This window comes from Mobula birostris, chromosome 32, assembly GCF_030028105.1.
Source record: "Mobula birostris isolate sMobBir1 chromosome 32, sMobBir1.hap1, whole genome shotgun sequence".
NCBI classification, from domain to species: Eukaryota; Metazoa; Chordata; class Chondrichthyes; order Myliobatiformes; family Myliobatidae; genus Mobula; species Mobula birostris.
Genome location: NC_092401.1, coordinates 24,572,109 through 24,593,240, shown reverse-complemented (window position 1 = coordinate 24,593,240; position 21,132 = coordinate 24,572,109). Strand labels below are relative to the sequence as shown.

The 21,132-nt window shown below is 41.7% G+C and overlaps 1 protein-coding gene across 5 annotated transcripts in view; it reads right to left on the bottom strand.

Annotated features, from left to right (window-relative positions):
* The window catches only part of rfx1a (regulatory factor X, 1a (influences HLA class II expression)), a 220,522-nt gene that overhangs the window by 14,837 nt on the left and 184,553 nt on the right, over positions 1–21,132 (bottom strand). For all 5 annotated transcript variants that reach the window (XM_072248521.1, XM_072248522.1, XM_072248524.1 and 2 more), the window contains 3 exons: positions 11,545–11,694; positions 9,981–10,189; positions 1,565–1,718 (listed from right to left, as the gene is read on the bottom strand). In XM_072248521.1, coding sequence (XP_072104622.1) covers positions 1,565–1,718; positions 9,981–10,189; positions 11,545–11,694 — 513 coding nt within the window. The remainder of the gene's footprint in view (positions 1–1,564; positions 1,719–9,980; positions 10,190–11,544; positions 11,695–21,132) is intronic.

Below are 21,132 nucleotides of genomic sequence, written 5' to 3'. Positions count from 1 at the left end.
TATTTATTCTGTTGCCCATTTCTCATTTTAATTCTGAAAATCAGATACATCTCCTTGTCATTCATTTCCAATTAATTTTGCTGGGACAAACTGCTTCCCTGTGACCTGATGACAGCAGGGACTTCTGGGACTCAATGGGACAAATAGTCTACCTCCTTAGCCAAGAAGACTTAAGGGTAGAGAAATTAGCATGGAGGAGGAAAAATGATTTATTAGTCAAACTAGAAAGGGAAATCAGAAAGAAACTGCAAAAAACCAACAGAATAATATAATATCTAATCTTTAAAAACCTTTAGGAACAACTTTTGCATGTAGAGTAATACATTGCCATTTTATTTTCTCCTTTTCTGAATGTTCATGGTTCTAGGATTGTAGAAATATTAATGTTGACATTAATGTAGTTTAACGTAAGGCTGCTAAAGTATCAGCCTGCTGTGTTTGTCCCTATTTAGGTCACAAATGCAGTGGCTTCTTTAAATTTCTGAAGTCGTGGGACAAACTTAGAAACAGCTCAAATTGAGCCTAGCAATCTACACCAATTTGTAACTGGTTTACCTGTAAATCTGTCATCTATCTAGTGGCAATATTTTGAATATGAAGGCAGCTGCTTCATTATTTGTAAAGGCATTTTTGCTCGTAATAAATTTAAATCAAAAATATTATTATTGTTAATCCTCAAATCTAACATAATCTTGATTACTTAACTATTTTCATGTTGTTGCATTTTAAAATTTATTCTTTATAAAGTTTACAATAACAGCAATACTCCAAACATTCAAGGCACATTCCCTTAATAAATACTTCAAAATATCTTAAAATACATAAAATGCATGTAAATGTAAGTGTATCTGGAAATTGAAAGTTACGTTACGCTGAGCAAAAAAATATATAAAAAATACATAAAATGCAAATATTATTAAAATAAGTCTTATTAAATGCCTTTCAAAAGCACCTACAAGGTGGGAAGTATTGGATTTATGCAAAGTTCTGCTTTACATCCAGTAATTAGCAAGAATGTTATAACTGAATTTTTATCATTAATCAGTGTTCAACTCCCGCCACTGGTTCTCCCTAGGTGCACCCGTTTCTTCCCACATTCCAGACACGTGGTTAAGGTTAGTGATTGTGGACATGTGACGTTGGCACCACATGTATGGTAACACTTGCCCGGCTGCCCCCAGCGCATCACAAACGATGATGCAAATTATGCATTTAACTGTATATTTCAATCTATGTGTGAAAAATAAAGACAATCTAATTTCTAATCTTTATCACATACTGCAGAAATCCTGATTCTGTTAAATTAATTCTCTAAAGTTCATTGGTGCTTTGTGTCCTACTGATTTATTGGTGCATTACTCAGTTTAATTTAGGTTTTTTTTCACTGCTTTCTCAACTCAAAATAGTTACTCATTATTTATTGCAATTGCAAACATGCACAATATGTCAACAACTGATGATAAGTCATGTAAATTTCAGTGAATATTTACCATGACTTGTATTCAGCATGCAGTAAAAATTAACACAAACCTATGTGCAATGGCAATATACGTATATAACTTACCTCACCCATGACAGCAATGGGTGTTTCTCCCTTTGCCTGAGCCACTCGGTGTTCTATCAAATAGTACATGTATTCGTCATATAGAAGGCGAATGAGATGAAAAGACCCAAAACTTGCTGCACTCCTTAAAGTCAAATCCCGAATCACCATTGAACTAGAATAAAAAAAGAAGCTATTTCTGCAGTCCTTTTATACATTTTTAAGCTTGGGGCACAATCTAAAATTATTTTTGAAACCTTCACGAACCCCACTACATCCCTTTCCTTGGTAAAAAGGCAAGGGGTCAAAAAGCTGAAAATAAATGGCAATAACCTTAATAGTTGCTTTCACTTGTCAGGGACTTCGTAATTATCTAACCATGACAGGAAACACATTATGTGAAGAAAAAACTTTAAATTGCTATGTGACCTTGTTGTATGTTGGTTATCTTGATTAATATAATTATATTTATAACATTTAACTACAGAAGTTTAATTATAACAAGATAATGATCAATAAATTTTCTCATAGAATTAATCAAAGTTCAAATTAAATTTATTATATTTGCAGACATTCATAATAGACACAAAGAAACACAATAGAATCAATGAAAATCTACACACAAGCAAAGATTAACAAATTGCGTGAATACAAAAAGAACAAAATAATTAATATTTATAAATTAATAATTATCACCTAGGGAAGAAGGAGAAAGAGGAATAAAGGACATTAAAAATTATTCAACAGTCAAATTAAACTTAAAAGGATATATTTTCATTAATGAAAACAGGATTCAGCACTCTACATAAGCATACACAATTCTAAGAAGTACGCACCACTAAACTTAAATCAAAGCACATCCCAGAAAAATGAATAAATTATCTCTACAGAAAAAAGGTTAGCCAATGGAAGAGCATGACCCTCCATCGAAGACATCCTCACAATCCGAGCAGACTAGATGTTAACAAGGAAGTGTCGAACACCTGGCTCAGAGTTGAAAACCTCTTGCCAGATGCAGAGGGGTTCCTTGTGGCAATACAGGACCAGCAGGTTAAAACAAAGATTATCAAAAATATATAATAAAAGACCAACAAATTCAAGACAATAAATCCAGAAAATGCCAAGAGAAACCAGAATCAACCTGACACATTGCAGGATCCTGCAGCAGTTTAACTCAAACTGATTACTTATACAGGCACAATCAAGTGGCAAACATCATCCATCAATATTTACTTTAACATACAAACTCATAAGGGCTTCATAGTAGCGTAGTGATTAGCACAACGCTTTACAGGAACAGTGACCTGTGTTTAGTTCCCTCTGCTGCCTGTAAGGAGTTTATAAGTTCTCCTGGGACTGCATGGGTTTCCACCCACCGTCCAGTTGGTAGATTAACTGATCATTGTAAATTGTCCTGTGTTTAGGACAGTGATAACTGGAGGTTGCTAGGTAGTTGCTGGAAGGGCCTACTCTATGCTGTAACTCAATAAATAAAAAAAAGACACCATACCCTACTACAAATGCAAGCCTGATCCAGTTTTGAGTCAGAATCCTACAAATTATATTATGACCGATCCATTATTACAGATAGGGTAATCCATAATAAATGTGTGGATATATTACACGATAAGCAAGCAAGTATAATTTACTTAATAGACATAGCCATTCCAAAAACACATAACATACAGAAATCAATAAGTTTAAAACACCAGAAATATGCTGAAATAAAAGAGGAAATTGAAAGACTATGGAACATGAACAGGGTATACATTGGCCCAGTAGCAATATCTAGAACTGGTATCATCCCAAAGTCACTACACAAAAACATTAAACAATTAGGCCTGCACAGCAATGCTTACGTAAATCCCCAGAAAGCCACAATACTAAGTACCACTAGAATAGGCAGAAAATTCCTAGCATTTGAGAAATGAGTGTGCGTGGCTATGCCTGTACCTCAGGTTTTACCAGCTTGAGCTGAGAAAAAAGAAAAATCTGATAATAATATATAAATATTGAGAGCACGAGTTGAAGAAATTTTGAAAGTGAGAGCTTAAGGTGGTGGAATCGGTTCAGTGCCCAGGTGAATGAAGTTATCCACTCTGGCTCAGGAGCCTGAAGATTGTTGGGTAATAACTGTTCCTGAACCTAGAATTGATAGAATAAATCCTGCTTATTTTATATTTGGCTTAAACCTGGGACACACAGCTTAATGTCAGTAAGCAATTAGCCGTCATTGCAAAATTTGAAAGAAAAATTAGGCTTTGGTAACAGATTCACAGATTCAATTAGTTTCTAGAGCAGGGGTCCCCAACCTTTTTTGCACCGCGAACTGGTTTAATATTGACAATGTTCTTGCAGACCGGCTGACCGGGGTGGGTGTACAGGTAGGGTTAAACTCACCTCAACATGTCTTTTACAGTTAGGGTTGCAAACTTTCTCACTCCCAAATAAGGGACAAAAGTAGCAGTCAAATCCCAGGACACTTTACCCCGGGAAAAGACTACCATGACCATGAAGTCTTGCGCGGGCACTTGTGTGCGCATGTGTGGACGTGCCGATTTTTCCCCCACAAATCAGTTTTGCCTTCATCTTCCTGACTACAGTACATTCATTATTTCTACTTTATATAGGCTGTGTATTTATCATATCATTCCTGCTTTTACTAAATGTTAGTGTTATTTATTTTTGGTTTTATGTGTTATTTGGTATGATTTGTTAGGTTATTTTTTTGGGTCTGAGAATGCTCAAAAATTTTTCCCATATAAATTAATGGTAATTGCTTTTTTGCTTCATGTCATTTTGGCACGGAAGGTTTCGTAGGAACGCTCTACCTTAGCGGGGAAAATACGGGACAAGGGCGGTCCCGTATGAGACAAACCAATTTAGCCCAATATACAGGATGTCCCGGGAAATAAGGGACAGTTGGCAACCCTATGTTCAAGTTCAACAGTGCGTGACAGGGAATGAGGAAAGGTGCAGCTGACTCATCATTTCCTCACGGCCTGGTAGCACATGCTTTGCGGCCCGGTGGTTGGGGACCGCTGTCCTAGAGGATATGATGAATGTCTTAATGTCTTTTGGCACTACTATTCTTGCTGCTGAATAACAAGAGAATATAATACTTGTATTTTTTTTTTAAACATTTAAAAAATGGGAGCTTGCCAAAAAAGAGATTGGACACCATAAAATACAGAAGCACTGCCTTGGACTTGCTTTGCCTGATTTTATAAACAAGAAAGTGCTAAATGAAGTAATAGTTACCAGAAAAATGATCAGAATGTACACAAGGGAGTGTAGGAATGGGCATAGTTTAATGGTGAGCAATATAACCATTTTAATTCAATTTGTAGTTCTCACCTAGGTGAATAAATACATATCTGACTCTACAAAACAGATTATCAGTGTTAACAATCTCACATACATGCACACACTCAAGTGAAATCTCTGAATTAAAGATGCAAGACAACGTGCTCCATCTATAGATAGATAGATTAATTATAGATAGTTAGGGGGCTATAACATTTTTAAGCGAAGAGGAGTCCAAGCTTCAGACTGCTGGTTATCTCAATCAATAAAATCAAAAATTAGTGTGGATAAGAAAATTGGGCACCCACACAAATAACAATTCAACCAAAATGCAGGATGTCTGTCTCTATCCATCCACAGATTTTCTCTGACCTGCTGAGAATTTTCTGTTTTTATTCCAAACAAAATAGAGCAGCATGGAATATAGAATACTTCCTTTTCATGAAAAAAGGACTTGTTTATTTTTCCTTGTTCTAACTGTATATGAATTGGAGAATTATTTGCTGATGCCTATTAATATCATGATGTTAAATATATTAACACACACAAAATGCTGCAGGAACTCAGCAGGCTAGACAGCATCTATGGAAAAGAGTAAACAGTTGACGTTTTGGGCCGAGAGCCTTCATCAGGGCTGGGTAAAAGATATGAGAGATCAGGCTAAGAAGATGGGGGAAAAGGTTAATTCTCGGGATGGTGGGACTGTCATATGTTGAACGATCGGAGCGACTGGGCTTGTATACACTGGAATGTAGAAGGATGAGAGGGGATCTGATTGAAACATATGATTATTAAGGGATTGGACACGCTGCAGGCAAGGAAGCATGTTCCCGCTGATGGGTGAGTCCAGAACCAGAGGCCACAGTTTAAGAATAAGGGGTAGGCCATTTAGAATGGAGTTGAGGAAAAACTTTTTCACCCAGAGAGCGGTGGATATGTGGAATGCTCTGCCCCAGAAGGCAGTGGAGGCCAAGTCTCTGGATGCTTTCAAGAAAGAGATGGATAGAGCCCTTAAAGATAGCGGAATCAAAGGTAATGGGGATAAGGCAGGAACTGGATACTGATTGTGGATGATCAGCCATGATCACAGTGAATGGTGGTGCTGGCTCAAAGGGCCGAATGGCCTACTCCTGCACCTATTGTCTATTGAGCAAAGTGATTTATACATGTCATTTTCTGTAGAAAGATAGTGCTGATTGCCATTCTGTAGACATATTAGGTTATAGTAAATAACTTACCTCACTTTGAATATTGATAACCTTGAACTACAAATATATGAATCACAGGTGTGACTGGTATTTTGCCCACAAGTTTATCACTTCAAAAATGGTGGGGGGAGGGAGGCAGATATGCATTTGATTACTTTCTGGAACACTATTTGCAAAGCTGAAATAGTCTGGTTCATCACCAAGGGTGAGAAACAAATCATGCAAGGAAAGACATCTTAATATACTTTAAAAACAAGAGAAAATTTGCAGATGCTGGAAATAAAAGTAGTACACACAAAATGCTGGAGGAAGTCAGCAGGCCAGGCAGCAAAAGAGTGAACAGTCGGAGTCTTGGGCCAAGACCCTTCATCACGACTGGGAAAAAGAGATACAAAGTTAGACTACTAAGAAGATGAGAAGTCAGACTAAGGTGGGGGGGGGAGGGGAAGAAGAAGTACAAGGTAGTAGGTGAGAGATGAAACCGGGAAAGGGAGAGGGGTGAAGTAAAGAACTGTGAAGTCAATTAGTGAAGAGATAAAGGGCTGGAGAAAGGGAAATCTGATAGGAGAGGACAGAAGGACATGGAAGAAAGTGTTACAAGAATCTCCCCTTGTAATAATGATCAGTGAGGCACAGAGAATCTGTATTTACCGACAAGTAACTTTTATTGTTACAACTAAAAGCACGTGGGTTCACAAACTGTCTCCATGTGCACCCTACTACGATCCCTGACCCGCCATGAGCAGTCAATGAAGAGAAAAGGATATTACCCGGGAAAGGAGTCTAGGCTGGCCAGCGTTCCTCATGGTCCCGGTCTCCATGTGTCCGTGGGGTCCTCCTTATCGGTGATGGTTGGCCTCTGCCTGCTGGAGAGTTATCACCTCTATGGATTTAGAGCTCCTGAGTCTTACACTGTTCCTCATCGATTGAACCATTGGCTCTCCACCCCAGTGGCTCAAGGTCACCTGACCTACCAGGGTCACCTTCTTACTGGTGATTGTACAGGGCTACAACCAACATTGTTCCATGGCTCTGCCCACCCCAGCCTTGTGTATTTGTGTCTTTACACTCTGACTGGTCCAAACCAGTTAAATGAGGCAACCCAGACAGAGTCTAATGAGATTACTGATTGCAGGTCTGATATCTTACATAACAAGTAGCGACTCTGAGAATGGTCTCAGGTCTATTGCTCTGATTAGATTGTCACACAGCAAGGATCAGTTCAGAGTCCATGCCTTTTACATAACAAACGGCTACTTGTTTGAGAGGTTTAGCAGATCATTACCTGAAACTTCTTGTGTCCACATTCAGTTGCTCTGATTAGATTATCCAAGACCAAGAAACTGTTCAGAGACCACAAAATGGGGGGAACAAAGACAACTGACTTGTCTGCTTCCCCTGTCCTTGATCAGACTGCAGTTTCTTCTGGCCAACAAAAGGGAAAGGGGAGGTGCACCAGAGTGAGGTCTTGGACAGGTAAGGAGATAAGGTGAGAGAGGGAATTAGGAATGGGGAATGGTGAAGGGGGGGGGGTGCAATTTTCAGAAGTTCGAGAAATCCATCAGGTTGGAGCCTGCCCAGACTGAATATAAGGTGTTGCTCCTCCAACCTGCATGTGGTCGTATCAGAGTAGTAAAGGAGGCCATAGACAGATATGTTGGAATGGCAATGAGAAGTGAAATTGAAATGGGTGGCATCTAGGAGATCCAGCATGTTCTGGTGGGCAGAGCGTAGGTGCTTGGTGAAGCAGTCTCTCAATCTACATTGAGTCTCACCAATGTACAGAAGGCCACACCAGGAGCACTGGATATAGTAGATAACCCCAACAGACTCACAAGTGAAGTGTCACCACAACTGGAAGGTCTGTTTGGGGCCCTGAACGGTAGTAAGGGAGGAGGTGTAGGGGCAGATGTGACACTTGTAACGCTTGCAAGGACAAGTACAATATGGAGATCAGTGAGAGGTATGAATGGACAAGGGGATCCCTGCGGCAGGTGGAAAATGGGGGAAGGAAAGATGAGCTTGGTGGAGGGATCCTATTGGAGATGGTGGAAGTTACAGAGGATTATGTGCTGGATGCAGAGGCTGGTGGGGTAAGTGAGGACAAGAGGAACCTTATCTCTGGTGGGATGGCGGATGGATGGGTTGAGGGCAGCGTTGATGGTGGAGGAAGGGAAGCTCCTTTCTTTGAAAAAGGAGGACATCTCATTAGTTCTGGAATGGAAAGCCTCATCCTGAGAGCAAATGTGGTGGAGACAGAGGAATTCCCATTTCCCTCACTCACCTTATCTCCTTATCTGCCCATCGTTCTCTCTGGTGCTCCTCCCCTTCCTTTTCTTCCATGGCTTTCTGTCCTCTTCCCCTTCTCCAACCCTTTATCTCTTTCATCAATTGACTTCCCAGCTCTTTTCTTCACCCCTCCCCTCTCCTGGTTTCACTTATCACCTGCTACTTTGTACTTCTTCCTCCTTTCCCCCATCTTCTTAGTCTGATCTCTCATATCTGGTGCCCCGCCTATTAAGGTGCAACCCGTCCCTTTTGTACAATTCACCCTTACCCCAAAACATACCCCAGTGGTCCAAGAATGTAAATCTTTGCTTCCTGCACCAGTTCCTCAGTCACACATTCAGATCCATTATCTCCCTGTTCCTGCCCTCTCCAGCACAAGGAACTGGAAGCAAACCGGAGAACCACCCTGGAAGTCCTGCTTTTCAGCCTTCTTCTGAGTTCTCTGAAGTTACTCTGTAGAATGTCTTTCCTCTTCTTCCCTACGTTATTTGTGCCGACATGCACCACCACTTCCGGATGTTCAGCTTCACCCTTGAGGATTCCCTGCAATCGGTCCGTGATGTCCTGGATCTGGCACCAGGGAAGCAACACACCATCCTTAAATCTTGACTGTTGCCGCAGAAACCCCTTTCTGTACCTCTCGATATGGAGTCCCCTACTACCACGGCTCTGCCTGACGTCTGTCTCCTCGGCTTTGCTTCAGAGCCAATTTTCGACTCGTAGACCTGACTGCCTCTCAGACTGGCAGTGCCTTCTGTCCCGACAGCTTCCAAGAGGGTGAACCTGTTTACGAGAGGTACATCCCCCGGGGTCTCCTGTACTTCAAGCATCCTTTCCTTCCTCATCGTCGCCCCCCCTTCTCTCTTCCGGTATCCTCAGTGTAATGACCTTGTTGTAGGTCCTGTCCAGAAAATTCTCGTTTTCCCGGATGAACTTGAGGTCATCCAGTTGCTTCTCCAGTGCTGCAACATGGTCCTTCAGAAGCTGAATCTGGACACATTTTCCATAGTTGTAGGAGCCAGAGGCACCATCCCTCACCTCCCACATCATGCACGCAGCAAACTGAATCAGCCTAGCGGTCATTTTCTCGTCACTTCTCCCCCTCTCCAACGGTGGTGTAGTCTCCTCGCTGAAGACTCTCAAGCCAAAGACTCCTGGTCACATTGCTAATACTTCACAAAAGCTTTGAAATTTACTCATCAATGATCCTGTGCATGAAATCCAAGTGCCTTAAATGATGAAGTATATGAAACTAAATTATGCAGGATAAAAATAACTTTTTTGCAACAAGTGACTGATAAGCATTGATGATATATTCCAATTCAGTTAACACAAATAGCTAACTTATTTTTCATGATACATGGATCCTCCCAATCAGATCCTTTAATAACACAAACAAAATGCTGGAGGAACTCAGCAAGTCAGGCAGTATCTACGGAATCAATGTTTCAGGCTGAGACCTTTCAGTGCCTGAAACGTCACCTGTTTATTCCCTTCCATAGATGAAGCCTGACCTGCTGAGTTCCTCCACTTTTTTTGAGCATTGCTTAAGATTTCCAGCATGCGCAGAATCTCTTTGTGTTAATAGATCCCTTGATAACTTGCTCCGGGGAGATAAAGAATATAAAACCTACCTGTAGAAAGACCATTTGAGCAGGAATTGTTTGGCTGCTTTGGGAAAACTGGGGCAACCATGATAGGGTTTGAGGACCTGGGTCACCACACCATCTAACCAAGATGCCCATTGCTCCAGGGAGTTCTGCTGCTGCAAAGTCATCTTAAAGTCCTGCTCCAGCCTTTGCACTACACCATCCTCACAACGACATACCCATGAGGCCTGCTCCTATGAAAAACAAAAGGATATTTTGAAGTATGTAGATTTGCTCCTGAACTATTAAGAGATATTTCCAAATGCTACATGTCGATCTAGCTACAACTGCCCCTGCAATAATATTATCTACAGCAAATTTAGTTCTGCTAAGCATTTTCATTACACATGAACTCTTCATGAAGGTACCCTCAGATCTTGAATGAATATAGTAGTACAAATCTGATATCACATGACAGCTGAATTTGGTTGATAGAGATTAGGATATTTGTGAGCTCAAGCTCCAGTCCAGGACTTCACAGATTTATATTACTTTATCACATTATAACAGAATTCTGTGATCATTCACCAGAAATTACTACCTGACTTCCAGCCTAATCTGGTAGTTGAAATGGACAATGTTACTGAGAGAGTTATCCCATGCTCAGTATTTTTTGCAAATCCATACTATGAAAAACAGATTTCACTGATATTTCTTGGACTTTGACGTACTACACTATAACTACAACTGTAGTTAAAATGTACCACATTCAGAGACTTGATGAAAGTGCTACATTATTGAAAGTCTTTAATAATTACCATTAATATTCTTCAGTTACTGTACTGATATAAAATTTCATTCCAACACAACCAAAAGGTAGTGCACTTACTGAAATTGGTAAAGTGGTTTATTATTGTTACATGTACGTTGGCACATTGAAAAACTCGATTTGCTCAATGTTCATAAAGATTGAGGTAGTACAAGGTAAAACAATAGTGGTGCCGAATAAAATGATAGTTAGAGAAACTGCAGTGCAAGTAAACAACAACATGCAAGGTCATAATGAGGCAAACTGTGTGGTCAAGATTGCATCTTATCATATTAGGAACCATTTAATACTCTTATAACAACAGGATTGAAGTTGTCCTTGAGCCAGGCTTTTGTATCTCCTGCCCAATGGGCGGGGAGAAGAGAAAATGTCAGGGTTGCTGGGGTCTTTGATAAATTTTGACTGGTTTCACATTACAACTATCACATCCCCATCTACTCTATTTATCTTAAGAGTGCTCAGAGGACCCAATGCTTCCCCAATTTTTTTTTTTACCTTTCTTCCCCTGAAAGAGTGTTGCAATGTGTAAAGCTTTCTCTATTATTTGAGGGCTTTGAACCTATCCTCATTACCAATCCCTATCTTTGTGTTTGGATGAAATGCTACCATGGGATATGAAAGTTGATCAAACCATTCCTATACCATGAACTTCCCAGCAAGAGTCAACAGATAATGCTTAGATGGAGTTTCCCCAGACCATGTATACTTAAGGTTACATAATATTCTCTTAACTCTGCTTGAGTTAAACCTGCAACCTTCTTTTAGTGCAATGCTAATTACCTGAACATTTGCAAAATCTACTCGGTTTAGATCACTCAGCATCTGGTTAATCTGTGCAGTATTCTGCAGTACAGCACGGGCTGCCTGAGCAAGATGGTTCAGCGACGTGTAGCGTCTCAAAGTCTGTGCAAAGGCACTTGCTGCTGCCACCTGTGAGAATTAGAATTGAAAAGTAATTATGTTTACGAAGCAATTATATCATACATTATAATTTATTAATGAGATCCTAAGACCATAAGACAAAGAAGCAGAATTCAGCCATTTGACCCATTGAGTCTGCTCCGCCATTTCATCATGGCTGATCGATTTCACTCTCAGCCCCAACCCTTGTCTTTTCCCCATATCCCTTCATGCCCTGACTAATCAAGAATCTATCAACCTTTGTCTTAAATATATCCAATGACTTCCTCTCCACAGCTGCCTGTGGCAACAAATTCCACAGATTCACCACTCTTTGGTTAAAAAAATTCTTTTGCACCTCCATTTTAAATGGACATCCCTCTATTCTGAGGCTGTGTAAACCATAGTAAACATCCTCTCTAAATCTATGCTTTTGAGGCCTTTCAACATTCGATAGCTTTCAAGGAGATCTTCCCTCATTCTTCTGAATGCCAGTAAGTACAGGCCCAGAGCCATCAAGTGCTCCCCATATGATAAGCCTTTCAATCCTGGAATCATTTTTGTGAACCTCCTTTGAGATCCCTTCAACATCAGCACACCTTTTCTTAGATAAGGAGCTCAAAGGTGCTCACAATATTCCAAATGAAGCCTCACCAGTGCCTTATAAAGCCTTAACATTACACCCTTGCTTTTATATTCTAATTCTCTTGAAATGAATTCTAACATTGCATTTACTTTCCTCACCAATGACTCAACCTGCGAATCCTGCATGAGGACTCGCAAGTCCTTTTGCAATTCAGATTTTTGAATTTTTTTCTCCATTTAGAAAAGTGCTTTTCTACCAAGGTGCATGACCATAAACTTCCTGATACTGTATTCCATCTGCCACTTCTTTGCCCAGTCTCCTAATCTGTCTATGTCCTTCTGTAGCCTCTCTGCTTCCTCAACACTAACTGCCCCTTCATATATCTGCATATAATTTATAAAATTGCCCACAAAGCCATCAATTCCTTCATCCAAATCATTGACATATAATGTAAAAAGAAGCAGTCCCAACACAGACCCCTGTGGAACATCATGAGTCACTGACAGCCAACCAGAAAAGGCTCCTTTTATTCCCACTCTTACCCTCCTGCCAATGCTCTATCTATGCTAGTATCTTTCCTGTAATACCATGTACTCTTAACTGCTACGCAGCCTCATGTGTGGCACCTTGTCAAAGGCCTTCTGAAAATCCAAGTACACAACATCCACCGATTCTCCTTTGTCTATCCTGCTTGTTATTTCTTCAAAGAATTCCAACAGATTTGTCAGGGAAGATTTTCCCTTAAGGAAACCATAATGACTTCGGTCTATTTTATCATATGCCTTCAAGTACCCCAAAACCACATCCTTAACAATCGACTCCAACTTCTTCCCAACCAATGAGGTCAGTTTAACTGGCCTGTAATTTCCTTTCTTCTGCCTCTTTTTCTTCTTGAAGAGTGGAGTGACGTTTGCAATTTTTCAGTCCTCTAGAACCATGCCAAAATGCAGATTCTTGAAAGATCATTACTAATGCCTCCACAATCTCTTCACCCACCTCCTTCAGAACCCTGGGGTGTAAACCATCTGGTACAGCTGATTTATTGACCTTCAGTTTCACAAACACCTTCTTCCTAGTAATGGCAACTTCACTCACTTCTGGTCCTTGACAGTCTTGAACTTCTGGCACACTGCTAGTGTCTTCCACAGTGAAGACTAATGAAAAGTACGTATTCAATTCATCCACCATTTCCTTGTCCCCCAATACTACCTCTCCAGCATTATTTTCCAGTGGTCAGATATCCACACTCATCTTTCTTTTACACTTTATGTATCTGAAGAAACTTTTGGTATCCTCTTTAATACTATTGGCTAGCTTACCTTCATATTCCATCTTTTCCTTCTTCATGACTTTTTTAGTTGCCTGTTGGTTTTTTAAAGCTTCCCAATCTTCTAACTTTCTACTAGTATTACTCTGTTATATGACTTCTTTTTGGCTTTTATGTTGGCTTTGACTTCTCTTGTCAGCCATGGTTGTGTCGGCCTGCCTTTAGAATACTTCTTTTTTGGGATGTACCCATCCTGCAGCTTCCAAGTTTCTACCAGAAACTCCTGTCTTTGCTGCTCTGCCATCATCACAGCTAGTGCTCCCTTCCAATCAATTTTGGCCAGCTCCTCTGTCATGCTTCCATAATTCCTTTTACTCCACTGTGATATTGATACATCTGACATTAGCTTCTCCTTCTCAAATTGCAGGGTGAATTCTACCATATTATGATCACAGTCTCCTAAGGATTCCTTTACCTCAAGCTTTCTAATCAATTCTGGTTCATGGCACAACACCCAATCCAGAATAGCTGATCCTCTAGTGTGATCTGTTCTCAAAAGCCATCTCACAAGGCATTCTACAAATTCCCCTTCTTGGGATCCAGCACCAACCTAATTTTCCCAATCCACCTACAGACTGAAATCCCCCATGACTATTGTAACATTACCTTTTGGACATGCATTCCTATCTCCAGTTGTAATTTGTAAATCACACTTTTATTACTATTTGGAGGTCTGTATATAACTCACATCAGGATCTTTTCAGTTTCTTAGCCCAGCCCGCAACAATTTTGCACCTTCCGATCCTATATCACTTCTACTAATAATTTGATTTCATTTTTTACCAACAGAGTCACCCAACCCCTCTGCATATCCTGCCTGTCTTTTCGATAATTAGTGTTAACAATAATAAGTGTTATTTAAAACATCATTCATGGAATCTCTATATTGCCAGAAGGTGGGACTTGCAGTCCAACCTAGATGGCACCCGATCTACACGGAGTACAGAGATCAGTGTCATGTTCAAGAGAATATGAAACAATTCAAACCATTTCAGGTCAAATGAGTAACATGATATTTGTTGTTGTGTAAATTCATGCTGTATCCTGAAGTCACATGTTAAAAATGTATTTAAAATAACAAGCAATTTTTGATTATCATCTTGTGAAACAATTTCAAGGCATCACGTCATCCCAAATTATAATTTTAAATCCATGTGTCACTTTTCTAGCTTTCAAGTCTTCCTTTTAGATTTGCAGTAAACAGGAAGAAAATATATATGATCATAGCTATAAGATTGATATATGATTGTATTTTGATAGTCTCCATTATAAAATACATACCAACTACAGAAATGTATCAAAAATCTTGGACAGTCAAATAAACATATTTCTATAGATAACAACTCAAACTCACAAATCCAAATCAAAATCAAAATCAAGACTTATCCAAAACAAATATGTAATACAAAATGAAAGTATTATGACTTAACCAATTTCAGTTCACACTGCACTTATTTATCCAATATAATTGCTTTGCCGTTCCTTTTAAATGCTCTGTCTTCAAACAAATTTTCCATCTATATTTATTTATTTAGAAATACAGCACAGAATAGACTCTTCTGGCCCTTTGAGCACACCGTTCAATCAACTTCCAATAAACCCAATTCACCCTAACTTAATCCCGGAACAATTTACAATAACCAATTAACCTACTGGTACATCTTTAGATCGTGGTAGGATACTGGGGCACCCAGGGAAAATCCTTGCATTCCATGGGGAGGATATATAGACTCCTTACAGATGGTACTAGAATTGAACTCTGAACTCCAGAACACTCCGAGCCGTAACAGTGTCGCGCTAACCTTGACCTTTCACTGGCCAGTGGCATAGTGGCATCAGCACCAGACTTCAAGGCGAATGGTCCCGAGTACAATCTGGCCAGCTCCCTGCACGCTTTCCATTCATGTTGTGTTGAGCACTGATCTGGCAACTTGGCCTCATAAAAAAAAATGCTACGGAAACAGCAAAAATACCACTTGATGCGCCACAAGGCGCAAGAAGGAACAAGAACAACAACCGCTACACTACTGTGGCGCCTTTGAATACCTTCTCAAACTGGTCATTTAATTTAACATTTATAATCATTATCTTTATGATTGACATCTCCAGTGACTTTGTCTCACTTTTTAACATTACCTTATTGTTACCCCACATTTCTACTTAATTCTAGACAGTGTTAACAACCTATCACAAAGACTATTTCCACCTTCATAATTTTACCAACATTTACTTCACCTCAGTAGTTCTATTCCTGAAACCATCTCTTAAAGACAATGCCTCCCAACCTTCTTTTCTATGTTGAATTCATTAGCTTTACGCGTCACCCATTTAAAATTCTAATCCCTATTCATAAACATTACGCTCCTCCTTACTCTAACTTCTCCACCCTGACACTCCTGACATTCATTTTTAGCCAGAGGGTCATGAATCTGTGGAATTCATTGCCATAGATGGGTGTGGAGGCCAAGTAATTTGGTATATTTAACACAGAGGTTGATAGGTTCTTGATTAGTAAGAGATTCAAAGGCCATAGGGAGAATGGGGTTGAGAGGGATAATATATCAGCCATGATGCAATGGTAGAGCAGACTCGATGGGTCAAATGGCCCAAATATGCTCCTATGTCTTACGGCCTTATCCCAGACAGAAGTTCTCCTTACTCAAATCGTGGTCACCTTACTCAATTCTACCCTCCTTTAGGTATTGTATCTTCAACGTTCTTCTGAAATTCTGTAAGTCTAATTATTCGAATAATCATCTCATTACTCTCCCTAAATAACCTCCTGTGGCCAAGAACCCAGATTTGTCTTCTTATGTCTCAACGAAATGGAATGTTTTGCTCAACTAATTACAGAATATAAATACAGCCGATCAATTATGTTATAATATGTACATTGTTCAATTTTCCTCACTTCACCCATTTTCTTTGACAACTGGAGTTCCTTTAGCCAATTTTAAAACTTACTTATACAGGCTCAAACGATATGACCAATCCTGTGCTGCAATATGAATTATGACTTCTGAAACACTCTGGTTCCGTTGACTATGGAAGACAATCTCCAGCCTCACCAAATGTGTGAGATTGAGGTGTGAACCCACCCCGAAACCCACTGTTTGTGTGGATGCTGCATGATTTGTTACCCTGTTACAAATAAGTACCATGAAATAACAGACAGTAGACTGTATACAATTAAACGATTTAGCTTTATAATTATTAATTTGACTAAAGGGTTAGTAAAGAAAAAGCAAAAAAAAAGAAAAGGGCCCATTTTAATGAAATAGTCTAACATACACAAGTTGGAGCTCACGGTTTACGCTTCGCTGATCCTTCTTCGATCTCCCCGGACTTCGTCAAATTATGGCCCCGCTCCGGGTCGAGTCCTATGACCTCTTCTTTCCGGCGTCTTCTCCCTTCATCTCCCGCTGAACAAAGGACCCAGCTCACCCCGGTGTCAGGCACACAACACGAAAACACACTCCCTTCATTGGATGGCTCACATTCCAAAGTACCTGTTATCGCTAACCACAACCCAAACACTGCTTCTACAGAAAGACCATTACATTAGCAGTGAAACCTTTCCCAGGGTGTTACACTCTCCCCCCACCAAAATGAGTCATATCCTCATGACATTGAGGTAATTTGTCACCCCTTCATACAAAGCCAACCCAGGTGAAAATGGCAGTGACGTTGTTCACTAAGGCGATAGGTGCCACCCTCTGTTCCCCTGATGCTACATAGGCCAGCCTATCTAGTGGTCTCCTGATTCTTTGAGACCTCCTTACCCCATTATCTACATCTTCAGGTTCAGACACTCCTTGGGATACTTCTGATCTACATGGCAAGGCCTCCCCGGGCCTATCACTCGTGCCCTCTGCCACTTGGCTGAGCTCCACTTCATCCCTTTCATGGTTCCACTGAAACCCAGTCTGTCCACAGATAGACCCTCTGATTTCACCTGACTCAGCGTGAGAAAGGTTGGGAATCTCTTCCTCATTCAGTGGGGAGTTAGCAAAAGGCAGCATATACCACACCCACATTTCTTCATCCTCCAAGTCCGTATCCCATTCAGGGCAGGGATTGGTCTACTCTCTCCTGCTGTTGGTCCTTCAGTCACTCTGCATCGCCGCAGAGTCCTCTTACTAGATGTAGGCTCCAGATCAGGCTCTGGATCAACCCACACCTCTTGTCCCAGAGGCAGAATGTGGTTCCGATGGAGAATCTTGACAGGCTCATTCCCATCCTCTGGTTTCACCCCAAAAACTGGTACATTCGGCATCTTACTCTCCACCTCATAGGGCGTGGCTGCCCAGTGGTCAGCCAACTTATGCTTCCGAGGTAGCCTCAATTTCCTTATGAGGACTCGGTCTCCTGGCATGAGTTGGGAGAACCTAACATTTTGATCATACCTCCTCTTATTTCCTTGACTCTGCTTGGCAGGCCGCAACCTCAAATAATTAATAAGCATTTTTCAGCTCCCTTCTCATATCATACACATACTTCAGATAAGTCTTTGGTGGTAGGTCTTCCTCGCCAGTCCCAAAACAAAGGTCGATGGGCAACCTTGCTTCGTGCCCAAAGATCAGATAATATGGCGAGTACTCAGTAGCTTCATTTCGTCTACAGTTGTAACAGTGGACCAGATGTCCAATATGTTGACCTCACTTGTTCTTGCTGATTTCCAAAGTTCCGAGCATGTCTAGCAAGGTCCGACTAAACCTCTCAGGCTGGGGATCACCCTGCAGGTGATAAGGCATAGTTCTAGACTCCAAGCCTGCTCAGTAACTCATGTATGACCCTGCTCTCGAAATCCCGTCCCTGATCACTATGTATCCGTCTGAGGAGGCCATAATAAATGAAATACTTCTCCCATAATACTTCGGCCACCGTGGACGCCTTCTGACCCTTGGTAGGGAAAGCTTGTGCACATCTGGCGTAGTGGCCCTCGTAGGCAGTACCTTCCTCCTTATGCATCGAATGCATGACTTGCAGTAACCTTCGACTTCCAGCTTCATTCAGGGCCAGTAGGACTGATCTCTAAGCAATCCCATAGGTCTTTTCAACCCCCAAATATCCAGAAACATCATGAAGTGACTTCAACATAGTCCTCCGATACTTCTCAGGCAGAACCAGCTGGAAATGCCGAGGCCGGTCCGGATGCGACATGACCCGGTATAGGATCTCCTCAACTCCAATCTTGGCCATTCTCTCCGTAATGGAGACACCACGGCATGTTTTGTGTTTCCCACTTGGGCTACGTCCCCCTTTTCGACCACTGACCAAATGATACTGATGCCCGGGACATCTCGCTGAGCAGCTGCCACTTCCCCAGGATTCAATTCTGGTAACTGGTTGGTCTTCAGAGCAGTCAGGTTACAGTAAGCTTGTGGAATGGCACCATCAGAGGCTCCCAATTGACCTACCACTCGATCCTGCACTTGTCTTCCCTCTGCCTTCACCATGATGGCAAACTGGCACGTGGCTTTCACTCCCGGGGCAGGAACGCTCTCCCACTCTCCGTCCCTGTCCAGCCCTTCATGCACACATCGGGACAAAGCATCAGCATCAATGTTCCTACTTCCCAGCCGGTACTTCAGGCTGAAATTATATGCAGACAATGACGCCAACCACCGATGCCCTATGGCATCAAATTTTGCCGAGGTCAGGATATAAGTTAGGGGATTGTTGTCGTCCTTACCTCAAACTTGGCACCATAGAGCTAGTCACTCAACTTATCCACCACAGCCCATTTCAATGCCAGGAACTCCAACTTGAGCGTGGGATAGTTTTTCTTGGAGGGTAACAGACTCCAGCTGACAACAGGTCAGGTCTCAACACAACAGGTCTCAACCCAGTGCCCTGATCCTCATAAAGGACATCCCCTAGCCCTCTCTGCTGGCATCCGTATGCAGTAGATATGGCATTGGGAGTCTGCAAAAGCCAGCACAGTCGCCCGTGTCAGCAGCTCCTTTAGTGACTGAAAGGCCTCTTCACATTTCGCATCCCATCTCACTCCAAAAGGCTCCGAAGGGCTAAGATACTCTTTACCCTCCTCTCCTTTTGTCCTCTTCCCCAGGGGAGGGTAACCATATAGAAGTTGATTTAAAGGGTGACTCAATTTTGTGTAGCCCTTCACAAACCTCTGATAGTACCCACTGAACCCAGGAACAAGCGTAAATGCTTACCGTCCGGGGCCTTGGCCATGTGGTCACCGCCTCTACCTTAGACGGATTTGTAGCTACTATGTGTCCAACATAGCTAACAGATGTCTTCAGAACTGGCACTTGTCCAGGGAAAGTTTTAACCCTTCAGCTTTCAGGTGGCCCAGCACCTTCAGTAGCCTCGCTTCATGCTCCTCCAAGGTGGACCCAAGCACTAAGAGGTCATCCAGATACACCAATAATTCAAGCAAAGTTCATATCCCCCACTGTTTTCTCCATGATATGCTGAAAGGTCACAAGGGCTCCCGATATGCTCCAGGGCATCCTCTTGAGCTGCAAGAATCCCAATGGACATATAAATGCCATCTTCTCTTTGTCAGCCTCACTCACGGGGATCTGGTAATATTCACTCAAGTCCAGAACACTGAACCACCTCACACCACTCAGACAGGCCAGCACATCTCCATACATCGGGAACGTATACTGGTTGGGGATGGTACGCCTGTTCAGAGTCCTATAGACCACACACATCCGTACCTTCCCATTCTTCTTCCTGGTCACTACTATTGGGGACGCATAGGGGCTTTTGGACTCAGTGATGATCCCAGCTTCCTTCAACTTACACAAATGTTGATGAACATCTTCCACCTCTGTAGGGACCAGCTGCCATGACCTTTCTCTGAATGGGGTGTCCTCGGTCACCCGGATAGTGTGGCAAGTGCTCTTGGAACAACCCACAGCAAACTCGTCAGCAGAAAAGTCATGTCATAGTTTCAACATCTTCTCTATTAATTTCCTCTTCCAACCTGCAGGTTCTGGGGAGTCCTCAAAGTTGAATGACTCAGCGGTCAACTTTTCCCCTTTTGCAGATAGTTTCTCCCTAGCTTGTCTCACAGGGACACCAGACATTACCGTCACCGGGAAGAGATGCACCAGGGGCATTCTCCACTTGAAGATGACCTCCCTCTTCACAATCACTGCCACCTTGTTCACCTGTACAACCGAGGGCTTCTGCAATTCAGGCCTCATCAGTACCCCAGCAGGCACACCCGACTCCTCCTCGTGGTTTTCCAGAGGATCTACCAAGATGGCCTCAGCCTCAAGAATTCCAGGAAATTTGGGGTTTCCCATCACTCTCGCTACTTCAAGCCGTAACACATTTAAGAAACAGTTAGATAGGTTTTTACATAGTAAGGGAATTAAGAGGTTATGGGTAGTTGGTAGGTAGATGGAGCTGAGCGGGTAGATGGTAGGTAGATGGAGCTGAGTTTACAGACAGATCAGCCATGATCTTATTGAATGGCGGGGCAGGCTCGATGGGTCAGATGGCTTACTCCTGCTCCTATTTCTTATGTTCTTATGTATGTAAAATGATTGGCTTTGACTGGCTGAACCAC